This window comes from Neopsephotus bourkii, unplaced genomic scaffold, assembly GCF_033783945.1.
Source record: "Neopsephotus bourkii isolate Nb327-2 ecotype Australia unplaced genomic scaffold, CSIRO-AGI_Nbou_v1 NB_998, whole genome shotgun sequence".
In the NCBI taxonomy this organism is placed as follows: Eukaryota; Metazoa; Chordata; class Aves; order Psittaciformes; family Psittacidae; genus Neopsephotus; species Neopsephotus bourkii.
In genome coordinates, this window is record NW_026901490.1 from 2,444,681 (window position 1) to 2,462,299 (window position 17,619).

Here is a 17,619-nt window from a genome sequence, read left to right on the forward strand (position 1 = left end):
GAGTGCACACGGTTGCTTTGCCACTCATTCATGGGGAAGCTGAAGGATCAGAGAACACCTACTCAGAGACCTGGAATGACTAAGCACTGCTAGTGCATGCAAAGCAGAAGTAACAAGACTGTTTTCAAATTAACCCTAGTCCTCTTCTCCACCCCACAAAATTCATGCAAGTGTTTGAGAAGATAAGCCACACATAAAGCCTTTTTTGGAAATGGGCTTTCTTTTTTTTAATGCATATTGTAAAAGAAATATCCTTTTGTTTTCTTTCTGTGGGTGGGCAGAGAAATGCATTTTCTGCGTGTTTGAATCGTATCTATGAAGTCCATGCTGTTTTAAGTTCTCCAACTAGTTTCTATAACCTGTCAAAAAAACATAAGCAACCTACACATTTCCCCAGTATTGACATGCATGCTCAGAGCTCTCCACTTTAGTGAAATGCAGTGTTACTTCTGTGCCGATAGCTGACGAGTCAGCATTACACGACTTTGAGACCAACTAAATTAACATTGTCGTAATATGAAAGGCAAGCACAAGTTCATTTATTTATAGCAAAGGTCTTGGGTTACAGGAGGTCAGTTCTTGCCATCTTGAAAAGATAGGGGATAACTTATTGCATACATGTGCATTATAATTTAGCAGCAAGTCATTCATAGAAACACTTCCCTCCTACCGCTTTTTTGGTTTAGTATCTCAATTATATATATATATTTTAGCTTTACAAAGCATTTAACACCACCTTTAAGTTAATGGTCTTTTATTGGAAAAAAAAGACTAGCATTTACAACTTGGAATGGACATAAACCGTAATATCTTGAACAGCGATGTTGATAGTTGTGCTGAAGTCCACAGGCTCCTCCGCCAGCTCCAAGTCATGGTACAGAAGGTTTTAAAAATATGAGAGTCCAAAGATGCTCCCTTGGTGAAGGTTTCTTTTAAAAATTTTTGTGAACGGTAACAGCCCGACACCCGTTTCACTATAGTGCAATGCAGACAACGTTAAACCGGTATTTTAACACAGACATGCCATCCATAGTTAAGATCATCATATTTTTGGAGCACACTGCTACGTACAGGAGAACCCTTCAACCTTTAGGGCATTTTCTCTAAGTTTTGCATCCTTCAACCATTTTGCTGCATACCATCCTGAGGTATAAACCAATTTTAAAGTAAACCAGCTATGACAATTTATACTACAAATTGAACTAGAATCCACCACTGAACAAAAGGGTGGATCCTTCAGGTTGGTTTTTTTTTTCCTTTTAATACAAATGTCTGACTGTGCTCAATTGTCAAGCTGCATGCATGAAAAACTGGCCAGCCCAAACAGTGTAATAGTCATTAGCAAATGGAACTTCTGAGTTCACTAAGTGCTTCCTTTTTTTTTTTTTTATTTTCAAGGTAGTACAATTACTTATATTGTAAAACTGATGTTTATCTTTTGGGGACAGGACCACCAACCATTACATGCAGTTTGTGGACAGAAGGTATTTTGACATTCAGTTTTGCTATACAGAAACAGAATGAATAAATGAACATTTTTTTTTTGCAAGAGGTAAGTAAAAGATTCAATTTGATTCTTCTAGAGGAAAAAAGGTGTAAAGGAGGTCTCTTCACTTTGCAGTCATCATCTGTACGAATTCTGAAAAGATAAAAAGTCACTGTGATTTACTGTTTCTGAGTACATAACTGAGAAGCCTCTTAAAAACACTTGACATAAAACAGCCTTTCACTGAATGTAGGCTTTTGTCCACAGATGTAAACTACCAAATAAACTGGTGCCTCCAGTACTAAAAATCTATGCCCTATGCAAGAGGCTTTCACTTAGAGTAATTGTTTTGAGACAAGCATCTTTTTACCTTCATAGTTGACCTGCCCATCCCCATCAATGTCTGCTTCTCTGATCATTTCATCTACTTCTTCATCTGTTAGCTTTTCTCCTAAGTTTGTCATAACATGACGTAGCTCTGCTGCACTGATATAGCCATTGCCATCCTGTGAGGAAGAAGTTGGAAAAGACCATGATTAAACTGGCATTGATTAACCCTGAAACTACAGCTAGGTTTCCAGTAACTGCTTTCAAACTAGCCTTACAGCACTTGGGACAGATACACAGATTTGGTACATGCTATAACTCTACAGTACATACTAGTCTCATTGCCTTACAAAGCATGCATGCCACCATATCTTTCTGCGCAATTATTGTACTGTAAGAATAACTGCATGTCTCTGATTTGTAGCTGCCATAAGGTATTTGCAATGTTTTTAAGAGCTTTCAAAAATAAACCCATCAACAAAATGGGTTTTGTTCAGTCTCTACTGCCTAGGAAAGGGAAAGAAAAAGAAACCCACCAATTTCCCTATCAGCAATAATACAGTCAGCTTTCTCTTCTGTGCAATACTACCTGTAAAACCCGACTGCTTAGGCTTCTTGGATGTTAGATAGAACAAACCTTCAAAGCAAGCCTTTAAGCTCTAAGGAGTTGTGAAAAGCTTTCTGGCAATACGAAACAACAACAATAAAAAAAAAAGGAAGAGGAAGAGGAAAAAAGGGAGGAAGAGGAGAAAAAAAAGGAAAAAAAGGAAAAAAAAAAAGGAGAGAGTTCATCCCTGGCAATTTGAGACAATGTCCTCTTCCATAGACTGGAAAAATATACTAGCTTAGAGCAGAAGCTCATATGACCATCACCAGTATGTAAGCTACCTCAGTGGCTTTATAAACACAAACACAGTCTTCAGAAATAACCCCACAGGACAGGTACTAACCAAATGACTGAACAATTTTCCAGCATGTTTGGCTAAGTACTACAGATGGCCACTTTTATCAATTAAAAAAAAGTAGTAAGGCCTCCTTCCACACACACATGTGCAACAGCTTAGCAGCTATAGCAGCCATTACTCAGCACAATTCTCTTGCAACATCTGCCACATCCAATCAACCAAAAGATGGGAACTCCTCTTCCAGAAATAATAAGCCTTTATCATGTATGCCCAGGTATCTTTAAAGATGACAAAGGGAATCAAATTCAAGTTCTCCTGAAAGCAATCTCAATGTCCACATCTTGAAAACACAACATGCAACGCTTCATATTCCTCTGAATGCTAGTGACTTCACCTTAGCTTCAAAATATTCCATAAAATATAAAACCCCATGCATGCACACAAACATTTCCTCCTTCTCCCGAAGTCAAGAGGTAGAAAAAAAAAATCCCACCCACCAAAACAAAACAAAAACACCAACCCCACAAGCATCAACTTCTGCTAACCTCTAAGGAAAGGTCAGAAGGTTTTCCTTATGGGTGAGCCTAAAGCTTAAACGTGCTGTGTAAAGCAGGCAGAACCAGCCTGCAATAATTCTGCTTCTGTTTCCAGAACAGTCCCATACCTTGTCAAAGACCCGGAACGCCTCACGGATTTCTTCCTCACTGTCTGTGTCCTTCATTTTTCTGGCCATCATGGTTAAAAACTCAGGGAAGTCGATAGTGCCATTGCCTTAATAAAAAGAAACTTCAAAAAATTAAACTTCCATGCTTTTCTTTATACAGAAAAATCAGGCTTTTAACTTAGCCACTGACAAGACAGATGCTCTGTAAACCATTCTTCCAGAAGAACTGGATCTTCTCCCCAGATTGCTGCCACTGCCTTTTTGCTATTATACTGTGCAGTAGCAGCTGTCACAGCAGTGTTTCACCACAACAACAATCAACTGTTGCCTTCTCTCCAGGTCAAGCCGTATAATTTGCCACTCAAGCTGCAAGCAAAGTGTCATTCTGATGCTCCAAGGTTGATCAGTATTACAGCATACTCCCCAAAAGTAATTGTTTAGTTTCTTTAGAATCTCCCAATTGCTGTGGGAGATTCCAGGAAAGAACATACTGTAAAGCTGGCACTACAAATCCAGGATATCTGAAATCTGAGGAAATAACACTTCACTAAAGCCACTCAAATGTTTGTTCCTTGCTAAAATAAACTTCCTTAACAACATTATGTTGCACACCACAGAAGTAATGCATCATTGGTAGAGGTGCACATCCTTTAACAAGGATCTGCAAATTCCAGTAACAAGAAAGAAGATGCTATTATTTGTTATTTCTGGAAAGTATAGAAGCAGGTGTTCTTATAGGTGTTTCTTCACTGCAAAACTGAAGATCCCTGGTAATATCCAGGCCTCACCCCTAACATTTCTAAGCTTTCCATTCAAACTTCAGGCTGCTCAAAGCTATGAGAAAAGTGGAGCAGTGGAAAAAAAACTTCTCTAAACCAGCAGAAAGTAGATTTGTAAAAGTCACAATTCAGCCCTAAATGCCAAAAGCCCCACATTAAATAGCTCACTGTGCAACCAATATGTACCCATTGCTTGAGGGAAATACGCAAACTCACTGTGTAAGTATAGCAGAGAAACTACATAAATGTAGCTTAAGAAAACCTTTGAAGCTTAGGGATTCCAGATGGAGGCATACACAACGATTTATTATAGAAGCCAGCTTTACCTACCAGCTAAAATCTCAACACAGGTCTTGTACTTAACTTTGAAAAATCCTCAGTGAAAGCATTCTGGCACAGAAGTTTAAACAGATGGGCAGGCATACTTGTCTAAAAGCTTGAGTTTCCTTTCATTTTTAATCTACTTAGTGCAGCAAGTAGACTGCAACCTGAAGAAGCCACTGGATACAAACTCTCTGTAGCACTGCAAACAGTGAAGCTTTTTAGAATCTGCATCCAAGAGTTAACAATTAAGGTCAACTTAACACTTTTAGGAAAAGAAATGTAGACAGATAATTAGATAATCTATACTCTTGCCAGCATACTTTCACAGAGGTGTTAAGAGAAATATCACTACCACAAAAACATACAAGATCAAAGCTTTGATATTTCTGTGCAGGGGAAAGCATTTCTACTTCTGTAACTCCTAGCCTACCTGGAGTCTCAGAAACAACATGTGCAGTTACCCTTTCTGACATTCATTTAAAATAATTGATAGACTTAATACAGGATGTTTTCTCTGCCTTTGCCTCCAATCACTCCATCCCATCTATTAGGGATCTAATGTACTGCACTAGACTATACAGTCTCTCCCTGTTGCATTTTCAATTCTTGGAAATTAGCACTATATTCCACTCCTACCACATTTCTGGCTTGAGGAAAAAAAAGCAAAAAAAAAAAAACCACAGACATCAGTACAGCTATTAAGACCAACACAGGCTGAAACATGTATAGAAAAGCTGGGTGGAAACACAGGTTAACAGTAGGTCAGGGCAAATAAGATAGCAGTAGGAAGCCTGCGGCCTATAAAATATTAAAGACTAACAGTGTAATTTTGTCTCTGCCTATCCCCTTTAAGATTTTCACTAATACTGCTAGCATCTTTGACTGCTGTGCAGAGCAGTCAAGATTTATACCCCTCTCAGTTTAGACTGAGTATTTCAAAACTGCTTCAAGAGATCAATGTTACAGAACCTTGCCTATGCAGTCCAAGGCCAGGTATGGAGGTCATGCACTAATAACTACCTTTCAACACTTACCATCAGCATCTACCTCGTTGATCATATCCTGCAATTCTGCTTCTGTTGGATTTTGACCCAGTGACCTCATGACAGTTCCCAGTTCTTTTGTTGTGATAGTACCATCACCATCTTTGTCAAATAGGGAAAAGGCTTCCTTGAACTCTAAAGGCAGAAACAGTCCCAGTGTTTAGCAACATCACCAGCATGAGAAAACTGCTTCCTAAAAATGCCCTTAACTGACAATGCCTAGTACAATTTTAAGAAACATTATCTCTAACTTTCCATGTCTGGACAGAATTAACACTTAAATATTAAATAAATATAAATATTAAATATAAATATTAAATAAAGTATTACTTATAGTCTCAACACATATTTGGCATAGTATATTCAAACTTCTTTCATGTGATTATCATCTGCATTAGAACTGTATAACACATTTCCATATAATGTGTTATATTATGCTGAATATCGGGATTCTGATACTCAACAATATCTTGAGGCACAGCTGCACCATAAACAGCAACTACCTGGAATAACTTAAAGCGACTCACTGGGTTCACTTCATCATTAACAGACTTACAGGAGCAATAAGTGTTGTCATTCACTATTTATTTTTAAGGCAACAGACAACACGAATGTGCATCAGCCACAAGTGGGTGACTGGTCCCCAGAAGGCCAAATAATGTGCCTTCTCCAGCCTGAATTACAGACAACGTTAGAAATTATTTGAAGATACTGGCCTATATTAATCCATTTTAGGTTTATTTGTTGCCATTTCAAGTTTACCTTCACTTGATTAAAAAAGAAAAGAGTACCTAGGCCTGCTTTGACTTCACTTGAATCTAGCAATTATTTCTGTTTGCAGGAAATCTAGAAGGACTTGGCTCAAGTCTGAAAGTCTAAAAATTGTTCACTTGTCTACAGATAATAAGCAATCTAAATTACAAGGCAATGAGCCAGTAATTTTCCGCAATATGGGGTTGTTTTGTTGTTGTTTTTTTGTTCTAAAAATGAATGGGGTTTTTTTTGAGTGTTAGTACAGATTTGAAATTGTCAGAAAGGGGTTTTTTCCATTATGCTCGAGGTAACATTTTCTTTTAGTCACAGGAGTTAACAAAAAAAAAAATAAACACTTCTCATCAACACACTTACCAGCAATCTGTTCTTCAGTCAGCTGATCAGCCTACACGAAGAATAGAACATTTTAGAATATTTTTTACTTCCAGCTATAATCAAGCCTCAAGATACTTCCTGGAGATTTCAGTAGCAATTTATCATTACTTTGCAAAGCCGCTTTCAATCCCATAAACTCTGCCTCTGCAAGGAAATTTCACTCACCTACATCACACAGCCATTTCCAAAAGCAAAGAAGCTAACTTGTTTTGAAATTGCACATGAAGAACCACACATGCCATCCTTCAGCCTGAAGAATCCGATTTGGTCAAGTGAAGGACACAAGGCAGGCTCCTTGCAACTAGTCAGAGAGGCATGAAATCCTTAATGACATGCGTTTGGAGTTTCACATCACATCAGATGTCATTTCCAGCAGTACAGTGACCCTAATACTGCGTGGGGGGTATTTGCACATTAGTGGACTAATGACAAGTGTGCCACCTAGTGATCTATCGCTACTGAACCTGCCCTCCCCCACCACACTGCACCAAGCATTAGCCTACTGTAAGCTTAACGGAAAGGACTGTGCTGCGATATGAGGAGGAATTACTGCTCAGTATTAAAGAGATTCTTGCCATCTCTGACCAAGAAAATGCCCGTTTTCAGGCATCACTGCTTTTCCATTCAGCCAATCAGTTTAAGGTGCCTCACAATCATATACGGGTTGTTTATTACATTATTTTAAATAGAAAAATTTAAAACACCTGCTTATGACCTTTCAAGAGGCCACTGCTGCATCCAACAGTGTACACAGCTCAGTGGGTACCTGAAATGGGTTCTCCCCAAGCTTAACTGACCTAGCTACATCCTTCCAGAAGCCTCTCCCTTTGGTACAGGTAGCGCATCACAAAAAACTGCTGGCTGAAGTCAGAGGAGCTAACCAGTTCTCTACAGAAAAATATGCACTTTCCTAGTAATTAAAAAAAAAAAAAAAAATGGATTTTAAATGTCTAGTCGCAGTTACTGGAGAATACAAGCTATTAACTCCTTTTAAATTCATTTTATTGGACAACTTTTACTAACAGAACATAAAATTTTGTACGTCAAAGGCATCTTGTCTTTTGTATTAAAATACCATTATTCAAGTATAAAAACCACTTAACTGCAGTAAACAGCAACAAATACAATGGAGAATTAGCAAGCTATATACAATCTGTTAAGCTCTTGCACAGCAAAACAGAATAGGATTGAAAGCCTGCTGTATATGTTAAGTGACATACACAGATTTCACCTGTAAATAGGTGTTGAGACTCGGGTTTAGGGTTTTCTTAATACATTTTAACGCCTGTATGCAATAATTAAACAACTTCCCATATGCACAATGGGTTGGAGGGAGAAAAAGGTAGAAATGCTAACAGCTAAAGACAAGGTTCAAATTTAATAAATCTCCTTTAATAACAACAGAACACTTGTGTTCAAAAACCAGTTCGACTTTCTGTATGCCTCTTTGTGATTTTCCAGAAAACGCAAGATTTTACTTAAAAGATTATCTAAGGAATTTACATAACAGACTCCATGCCCTGCAGAATAGGAAACGGAGCCACACCTCGGCAAAAGCCTCCAACCCACAGTACCGGCTCAGTGTGCCCCATCATTCGTAGCTAAATGGATGTTTCTAAAAATCGTATTTCGACTAAAAAAAAAAAAAAAAAAAAGAAAGAAAAACACCAGCTCTGCACACACCGTGATGCCAGGACACAAACAGACCCTAAACCTCCATGGGGTTCACTTTCCCAAGCAACAGGCACAACTACTCGCCCCTACTACAGGACAAAGGTACCCAGGGCTGGAGCCATCACCCCACCCAGCCAAGTCATCAAATCCTGCCCTGGTGATGTCAGCCTTCCCCGACTGGAAGGGGACATGGAGAGCCAGAGCCGAGGGACACCCAGATGGCCAAAATGCGATTAGAGGTCAGCCTACAACCGTTTCGCCTCTCTCGCAGGAAGATAAAAACCGCCGGGAAAATCCCATCCCTTCCTCTTGTCCTCGTTTGCGAGGAGTCCGGGCTGGCACTGCAGCGCCGGGAGAACAACGAAAGCGGTCCTGGAGCCCGCCCGCGGCGCGCTGCGGGAGGCTCACTGCGGAGGCTGGCGCCGCCGGGCCGGGGAGCGGGTGGCTCGCAGCCCGCGGGCGCAACAGGCGCCATTCCCAGCCAGCGGCCGCAGCCACCCGCTGCTGCAGTGCGGCCCCGCTTCCCCTCCCTCTCCAGCCGCCGGCCACACTACGTCCTCACCCTTCAGCAAGGAGGGTGCCTGGGCTCCGCAGCCAGCCTTTCCCACCCCCTGCCCGCAGCGGCTGAGACAGTAGCTCTTCCTCCGCAGCCCCCCACCCCCCCAAGCGAGACAGGAGGCTGCGCTCCCCAAGCCAAACCCCCCGAGCGGGCACTGGGCCGTTTCCAACCGAGCAAAGCACAGCGCGCCCCAGTCCCCCTAGCCGGGGGGTGCGCGGGGGCCGGAGAGGAAGAGGAGGAGACATGATGTAATGCAGACAGCGATGGGCTTCGCCGCTGCTGCTGCGTTTTTGGGGGGATGGGGGGCGAGGGCGCAGTAGCTGCAGCGCGGTGCCCTCCCCCGGGCCGCCCCCCCCGCTCCCTGCGCAGTGCAGCTGGTACCGGAGCCTAGCGGAATCCCTGCCCGCAGCCCCGCGCCCCGCCTGGCAGAGCCCCCGCCCCGAAAAGCGCCTTGCACGGCTGAGGGGCCACAGCCCCGGGGGGGAGAGCCCGGCCCTTTCCGGAGGGGAGCCAGCGCAGCACGCCGGGGAAAGCGAGGAGGGGCCGCGGCGCGAGGGCGCTGGGCTGGGGCGCCCACACGGCCGTAGGCCCCGGGGGAAGGAAGCGGCGGAAGAAGTAAGGCCACAGTTCATCGGCGATCCCGCGCAACACGGCGGGGGGACGTGTGCTGCTACCAGCCTGCTCACCCCGCGGGGACTAGGGCGGGAAGGGCTACGGCCTCCCCCTGCCCCTTCCCACGGGGCTCCCCCTCCCCGTGGAGCTCCCTCCTCACTGCCTTACAGGGAGAACCCATCTCCAGCGAATCATAAGCTCCTCAACGAGCCCCCTTCGAGCGAGACCCTTTCGCGCCAGCCCCCGCGGCAGCCCAAGCGCTCCGCGTCGGGGTCGGTCGGTGGAGGTACCTACCATGGCGAGGCAGCGGCGACTGCACGAACTGCGCGACCACGAGCGGCGGCGACTCCCTCCTTCTTGGCGCGGCTTAGAGAAGTGCTGGGAGCACGAGCCTGCTCCGCCCCACTATATATGTAGAGCTGTATCCCTCCGCCGGAGCGGGGCCTTTTTTTTTTCCTCCTCCCCGGCGTGGTATGTGTGAGGGTGACTGCGGCGAGCAGCCCTGCCCCCTCTGCGGCCCAGCCCCTCCTCCGGCGGGCTCGCTTCCCCCCCGCCCGGTTCCCCCGCGGTTCCTCGCCCCCAGAGGCGCGGCCGCCGGCCGTCTGCCCGTTGTGGGAGCCGGGGCCGCAGCGGGCTCTATTCCCGCGGTGCCCCCACTCTTCCACTCTTTCTCCGCTGGGTTTCTCTCCCCTTCTTGTTTCCTCGCCCCTTGAGGTAAGCCACGTAGGGACAGGCAGGCGAGCAGCTCCCTTCTGCTTCAGGGAGAGGCTCCTGTCCCGGGCACTGACTGTAGCCCGCCGCAGGCTGCGAGGCCGCCCCTCCAGCCCCCAAGCCGGACGGCGGGGGATGAAGGAAGCCTGGGCCCACAGTGGCCATTTTCCGCCGACCGCAACTGCCGGCAGAGACCGCGGGGAGCGGCCGGACTGGCCGGGAGAGAGCTGCCCGCCGTGGGGACCCCCCGGCCTCTGTCTATCCCCTCGTTTCTCTTTAGGCTGGGACCCCCGGGGACGAAGGGAATCTCAGCCGAGACGGTGTTTTTCTGGTGCTTTTTTTTTTTTTCTAGACAGCATTCCCTCCGGCAGTGCGGTGGCCTGCGCTCCACCGGGAGCCCAGGGCGGCACCTGAGAGAGGGTGATGCCGGGGGTGTTAGTAAAGCACTCCTCGTGGAAGTCTGAAGACAAGGGGGTACGACAGGGGCTGTAAAGCTGGTATACTGAAGCTAGCATACCTGCCGGTTTTTTTTAATTGTAGGGCTTTTGTAAAGCACCAAAATCTGGATGGCGGTAAAATTCAGTGTAGAATCATATGGTCTACGATTGACGTGTCACTTCAGCCGCTTCTCAGCAGAACAGCAGCCTACAAGTGAGGGGCAACAAAAGCATGTCCTCATGTCAAATGTTTTCTTTCTCCTCTGTCTGCTCTGGGTTTGAGGATTTTGTCCAACTGATGATAACCGAGGTAAATATTGTAGCATTCACTGTACCTCCTTTAATACGTGTGGAAGCACAACCAACCATGCACACACACACACTGGAATCAAGGATCTTGGTTCCATTCATGATAGCTACTGTTAGATTTTGAACTTCTTTGTAATTAAAGATATTTTTAGTTAAGGTTTTAGTTTGGGCTTCTCTCTGGATTGGGAAGCTAGCAGTAATTCCAGTGTGGTCATGATTCTGATGAGCTGCTTGTAGAATATTACTAAATCTTTTAAAATACATTTTTCTGTTTGAAAAATCATGCATGCTTTCAGTGTTTGAAATAAAGAAAATCAGTAGAGTTCTGCTTGTTTAACAATTTCAATAGCTTTACTACTGAAGTACAATTTATTTGCTTAACTTTTTGGAACACAGTGATAGGTTGGCAAACACAACACTTACCTGTTTACAATCTAGAAGGATTTCCAATAGCAAACTACCCACCCCCCGACCCCATATTTAATGTGTCATAGTTTGGTCCCTAAACGATCCTAACATTTGTGTAGGAACTAGTATATGAAATTGTGTCAGAAAACCAGTTTGCAACTGGCTAGTCTGCGAATAACAGTTTTATAGACAGCTTCCATTTTTTGATGCAGAATGCCCAACCTCCTTTTTTTGAGTCTTTCTTTTTTTTTTTTTTTTCCCCCAACTAGTAAGCAGTGACTTTGGATTTGTTGGTTTTGGGGTGGGTTTTGGTTTGTTTGTTTTGCATTTTTTTGCTTTTTGTTGTTTTATTTTTTTTCCTATGGAAGAACACACAAATTAATCTTTTGTTTTCAAACCAGACCAACAAATTTAAGCTCTTATTTTCCCAGCTTAATTTCTTTCTGGAGAACATGGCACAGTGTTTGATTGCTGTGGACTACAAGAGCTTTTGCTTGGATAAGTGAACCTTGGATCTCCCCGAGTCTTGCAGGGATGTGTGAAGGACAATCAATGTTCATGTACAAATCATTCACATCATTGTGCTGGTATTATGAAGGTGAAAATTTCATTACTGAAGCACTGAATTCTCTATAAATACTAGGCTAAGAAATTTGTATGACTGCCTCGCAAAGATGAATACCTAATGCAGTCTCATGGTCTTTGGCCAAAATGTTTCTAATGTGGAAGGCTGAAGGTATTATCAGAAGAATGATCTTACCAACATTTAAATGTGATGGTTTAGAATGTGCATGCCTTATTTCAGTCCTTAAAGTTAATTTTAAGTGCATGTAGGATGTTCTTCCACTGATCCAAACCTTTACTTGTTAAAAAGTGAAGGGATTTAGCTGTTGAAGAGAGCCTATCAGACAAGTACTTAAAATTTATGTAGATACTCTTACAAACTATCAGTATGTTTGGACAAACATGAAGAAGCTTGGAAATGTGAAGTAAAAAAGCCTCTCAATGACATTCAGTGAATGCTGCCAAAGATTAACAGGCCTTTGAGTATAAGGATTACTGTGCATTTATTACTTTCTTTTTTTTTTTTTAACCATTTTGTGTCTCCTTTTTCTAACTCTTGATGGTTTGTGCTAATAATTCATTTATATTAAAAATGGATTTTCAAAATAAAGTTACTTCTGAAGGAGTTTGAGTATAGTTATCTTGCTTGCTTTCAGGCAAATATCAGGGTAATGAATTAAGGTGCCACAGTTAGGTTCTGCAGTAGTTTCTGTTAAATTGCATCATTGTGTATTTGAAAATATTTCACAACTAATGCTTCAAAATAACATTCTGACTAAGGGGAGGGGTTTCTTCCTAATTTGACAAATGGCAGCGACAGATGTAAACAAACCAGAATACTAATGTTTTGCTGCCTATTTCATGTAGGAAAAAATCATCTAAACTGACATCTGCCTGCTCCTTGTAAATCTGCTTTCACTCAGTAGGACAGATAGATTTCCCTTAAAATTTACATTCTGCTGTGGGCAGACAAGAAATGCCCCCATCATTCGAATGACATACAATGTAAAATGATTCGCCAGGATCTTCTACAGTCTCATTCAGAATCTCCTGGATCTCAGTGGGAGCTGGACTGGGCCATGGAATTACTCACTATTTGTGCCTAAAACTGTAGACCTTGGCCATCAAATGGCTACTGAGCTTTTTTATGAACAGAGGGCTGTGCGATAGCTATTAAGATGAATTTCTGACTGGACTGATTTACTGTTCTAAATTATTTTGCTGTCTATCAGTAAGCTTACTTTTGTTGACTTATGTTTAAGCTGTAACATTAGCAAAAGCTTATTTTATAAATACATTAATTGCAGTGATGAAAGATTTGCAATCAGTCTACCTAGTATTACATTTCTAAATTTTGCCTTAATATGATAGAAGGTTACAGTACTGGTCTCTGTTTCTGCAGACACTTAAGATGTCCATTCTTTGGGAGCAGCCTAAGATATAAGAGGAATTCTGTTAAGAACTTGGAAAAATAATAAACCTTACTACTTACATGTAAGGTGTGCTTTTCAACCTTGGCTTTATTAAACATAAGGACTGGAGAACAGGGCCTCATACATATCAATTGTTTATACATACATAACTTTAAAAAAATCCAAATTAAAGCATTTCACAAACATCTGCCCTGGGAGAATGGTGTGAGAACAGATGGACAGAAGTTTGTCATATCATTTAATGCATAGCAGGGAGATTGATATCATGGTGATAAGCATAGATAACCAGTATATAATAGGTTAGAAGTATAAGAAGCCAAAATCAAGTATATATCTGCATGCAACATCTGTGCAACTGGAACAAATTCATAAGTAGTTTTCTTGACTACAGTATTGCCAGTTTTATATGTGAGCTACACAAACTGGGTTTGAATTTGTTTTACTGCTTTTTAAGTCAACTGGAATTCTGTTGGCATAGCAGATAATACTTTTTTACCCTCTGTGTAAAATTCTGTCCATATAGGCAATGTTTTTGGGAGGGTCACCATTTTCCACAAAATTAGTGTTCCTAAATGCCATTGGCAGCTGTGTAAATGTAAGACAGTATCCTTATAAAAGTATTCTATGGACTTCACTAAAATTGCAAATAAGTGGGTGGAAGTCCACTAAAATAAAGAGCTAGAACAGAATTTAATTTGACCACATTTATACAAAATGTGAAAATTAAAATCGCTTTAGTCTTAACATTTACATTTCCAAACCTAGTAGCTCTTTTAAATGGAAATATACATGTTTCTGTAGATTAATGTTTCTTTTTTTGAGAGAAAACAACTCAAAACACCTTAATATTTCATATTCTTGTGATTTCTTCATATTTGACTCATTCCCACTGGCACGTATCAGAGTCACATACAATTATGGATTTTCACTGAGCATTAAGTGTTAAAGGCCATCTATGTAACTGAATAATAGTAGTTGCTACATATGTTGAGTGTCTGTTGTCTTGTAAAGTTTTAGATGGTGATATAAAACTGATTTAGCTGCTGGTTAGAACTAAATTATTTATACATTGTAATTAAATTAGTGAATCCTTTTTTACATAGCTATGTAAATTGGCATCCTTGAGGCCCAATAATTTGAAACTTTCATGATTTAAACTTAGGCAGTTTGAGTTGGGAACCTTAAAGATCCTATCTTAAAAAGACTTGTACAGATGGGAATTACAGCCTGCTTGCATACATAAACTCAGTCACACATCTTGCAGGTTAAACATTATAAAATGATTATTATAAACCTAAGTGCTTTTCCCTAGATTTTAGATGTAAAATAAATGACAAAAAAAAAAAAACAAGTTTATTCACACAGTCTTAAAAACAACCTTTCTTCACAGTCCTAAGAGTTCTCTGGAAGCATCTAAGCATATGAAAACAGGGTTTTCCTTCTCAGTTTTCGTAATTGCCAGTTTCATATGAAGATAAACATTGGATGATTCATGATACAAACAGAAGTTACTCCTTCCATTTTTGTGTTGTTTATGTTTCATTATCATTAGTGTTTTTACGGAAAAAAAGCTAAATTGTATCCTCTGTTTTTTAAGAATCAAGTGCAGAAGAGGACAGAATATTTATGTGTTTGCTACGTATTTCGTATTTTACATAATATCATGAAGCATACCTGTGTCATGCTTCTTCACTGTTGGATGCAGGTGTATGAACTATATTCCAGTTAATACATCCATCAAAGAGAAGTAACTTATTTTTACCACAAATATTTAAAAATATTCTGTATAAAAGATATGTATTGGAACAGTCATCTAATAGTAGGTTCTGGTTCCAATTTCAGAAGAGGGTTTCCTCAAAATTTTAAATGCTACAATGTAACAAATTCTTAGATTCACCTTATTAGGAATGGCTCGCATCTGCATTTCATTTCTTAAGAATATGCAGGAAAACTGAGTGGTCAACAAACTGGTTTATAGGTTCAAATTTCTGTCTTAGAACTAATAGAAAAAAGCCGAACAGCTGTTGCTATTAGCTACAGATTTTGAACCAATATACAGCCTATAATGGTATAATAAACGTGGGTAAACAAATATGTTTCAGAATTTAAGTCCTGAAGAAAGGCTAGAAATCAGTTCATTCAACTCCAATACTGTTGTTTCTCATTTCAGTTTGTCCTATTTAACACAGAAAAAAAAAAAAATCTTCAAAGATAATCAGGATTTGCGCCTGTTTGTGTTCTTTTTACACCACTCCTTTGTCCATGAGTAATTAATTTTCATCTGAATATTCCTATGGGGCAAACTGGGGCATTAATTTTGCAATAACAGTCCCAGCTAATTTTAACAAATATGTATATGAGAATGGATGTGACATAGGCAAACAGATGTGTAAAATAGACAGATACATCCTCTAATGGCCAGGTCTCCCTTACTTAACCCCAAATTGCAATTTTGTAACAGGTCTGTTAAAAAAAGTTTTCTTTGGCTCAGGTAGGGTTGTCCTAAGACTGCATGCTACAGCTAGAGGCAAAAAAATCAACAACTCCACATATGCAGTTCAAGGATGATCATAATTTTAAATCAGAATTATATTTTTTGGTACAGATTTTTAGCAACTGTAAACATGCCCTGAAGTCAATAAATCCATGTTAATTTGCATCAGTTGGGGATTTATTTCTTTCCTTTCTCTCACACACCCAAACAAGGAGTTGCTATCAGTTCATCAGATTCCTTGGGATAAGAAGTTAGAAAATCAAAACCACCTGAGTTAACGGATGTCAAATACTACTGTCCAGGAGACATCCAGTATTCTAATCCACCATGCTATGGCGCTGGCCTGAGTTGAGAAGTGTTATGCATACATCCCAAATTACAGATGCTGGAAGCCAGAATCATCACCAGGTGATACTCTTCAGTTGTCTTAAGCAAATGAAGAAAGCTATGGAATTGTTACACTTCTTTGGACAGCTATTTTGTGTCATTTGTGCCTGCAGCAATAATAAACCCACCTGATAATGAGATAACTTCTCCAACTGCCAGATCATCTTTTGGGGGGGGGGCCCCCCCCCGGAGAAGCAAGGGGGAGAACTCCACCAAACAAACCCCTAAGTTTTCCAACAACCTTGAAGAGAAGATACATTTCTAGTATCAGTTCCCATAAACTGTAAAAATAAATTCCAATGTCTGCAACCCGGTGCCAAAGAGCCAACAGGCTGCATCTCCCCTGGGAACCTGGCATGCAGTACCTAGGAAATCCTCTACTGAGGGCTCATCTTTTATGAAGTCTTTTAGTGGAAAGAAGTTTTAAAACAAGTACATCTGATGCATCCAGAATATGGGCTCTGATATCCCCCTTAAGGTTTCTCTTTGATCCAGTTCTTTATCTAGAACTTTAGGTTTATACCTTTGGGGCATTAGCCTCTTAAAATGTCTGACCCTCTGAGTATGCACGTGTCTCCATCCTAAAACACTTCACACCATTGTTGAAATTGTAAGAATGGTACCAAGCAAAACCAATTTTCTTTGTAAACCTGGAAAACAGAGCTCTCTCACAGGGCCTGCTATTCTTCCCAACGTTTTTGTCAGGGTACAGTTCACATCGGCTACCTAATTAAATCTGTTCTGCCTGCCTTATTCTGGGGTTGTCAGCTTCTGTGAAATAAGAAAATGCCTAAAATCTTGTCTGTCCCAGGCATCTAGCACTTTGTGCACACCTTTCCTGGCAAGCAGCATTGACCTTCCCCACAGTATGTCTATTTGTTGTTATTTTTGTGGTAGCAGAAGTATGCTAGATGCTAATGAAGCACTTATATTTAGTAAGTGCACTGTTACGTGCTGGCTGTGAAGCTGTCAGCAGCACTGTGAAAGAGCACAAGCCTAACACAAAGGTGCACTGCACCGGGAATGGCATTTTTATGTTATATGGAAGGAAAGTACATTTAATGAGTTTATTTTGGTTAGCCTTCAGTTTAGTTTCAGGCCTGCCAATACTGACATCATTTTTCCAAGCAGGGAGCACCATCTAAGACTTCTCTGCATCACTATCCTTGGGGTGGGCCTGTGTGTGGGCTTATGCAGTGCTCAGCACTCCAGATCATTTCACTTTGGCATCCATTCTGCTTCTGCTGTCTCTATCTCCATATTCTATTTTAGGTGCTTACAGAGCACCAATCTCCTTAACTAAAATATAACTGAAACAAGATATTCAGCATCAAATAAGCAAAAAGCAAATCGC

General features: G+C 41.4%; 1 protein-coding gene across 1 annotated transcript; it reads right to left on the reverse strand.

The window, feature by feature from the left end:
* Positions 1–517: 517 nt before the first annotated feature.
* Positions 518–9,884, reverse strand: CALM1 (calmodulin 1). Its single transcript, XM_061359943.1, has 6 exons — positions 9,817–9,884; positions 6,657–6,687; positions 5,520–5,663; positions 3,383–3,489; positions 1,857–1,992; positions 518–1,639 (listed from the first exon to the last, which is right to left on the reverse strand). Exons 1-6 carry the CDS (start codon positions 9,817–9,819, stop codon positions 1,611–1,613), a joined length of 450 nt encoding a protein of 149 aa, XP_061215927.1. The 5' UTR covers positions 9,820–9,884; the 3' UTR covers positions 518–1,610.
* Between the last annotated feature and the right edge of the window lie 7,735 nt (positions 9,885–17,619).

What these genes read in the sequence shown, in the direction of transcription:
- CALM1 (XM_061359943.1), bottom strand. An exon ending in GACTGAAGAACAGATTGCTG is followed by an intron (nt 5,664 to 6,656) that starts GTAAGTGTGTTG and finishes TTCTGCCTTTAG; the next exon opens with AGTTCAAGGAAGCCTTTTCC. An exon ending in CGTTCCGGGTCTTTGACAAG is followed by an intron (nt 1,993 to 3,382) that starts GTATGGGACTGT and finishes TCTTCCTCACAG; the next exon opens with GATGGCAATGGCTATATCAG.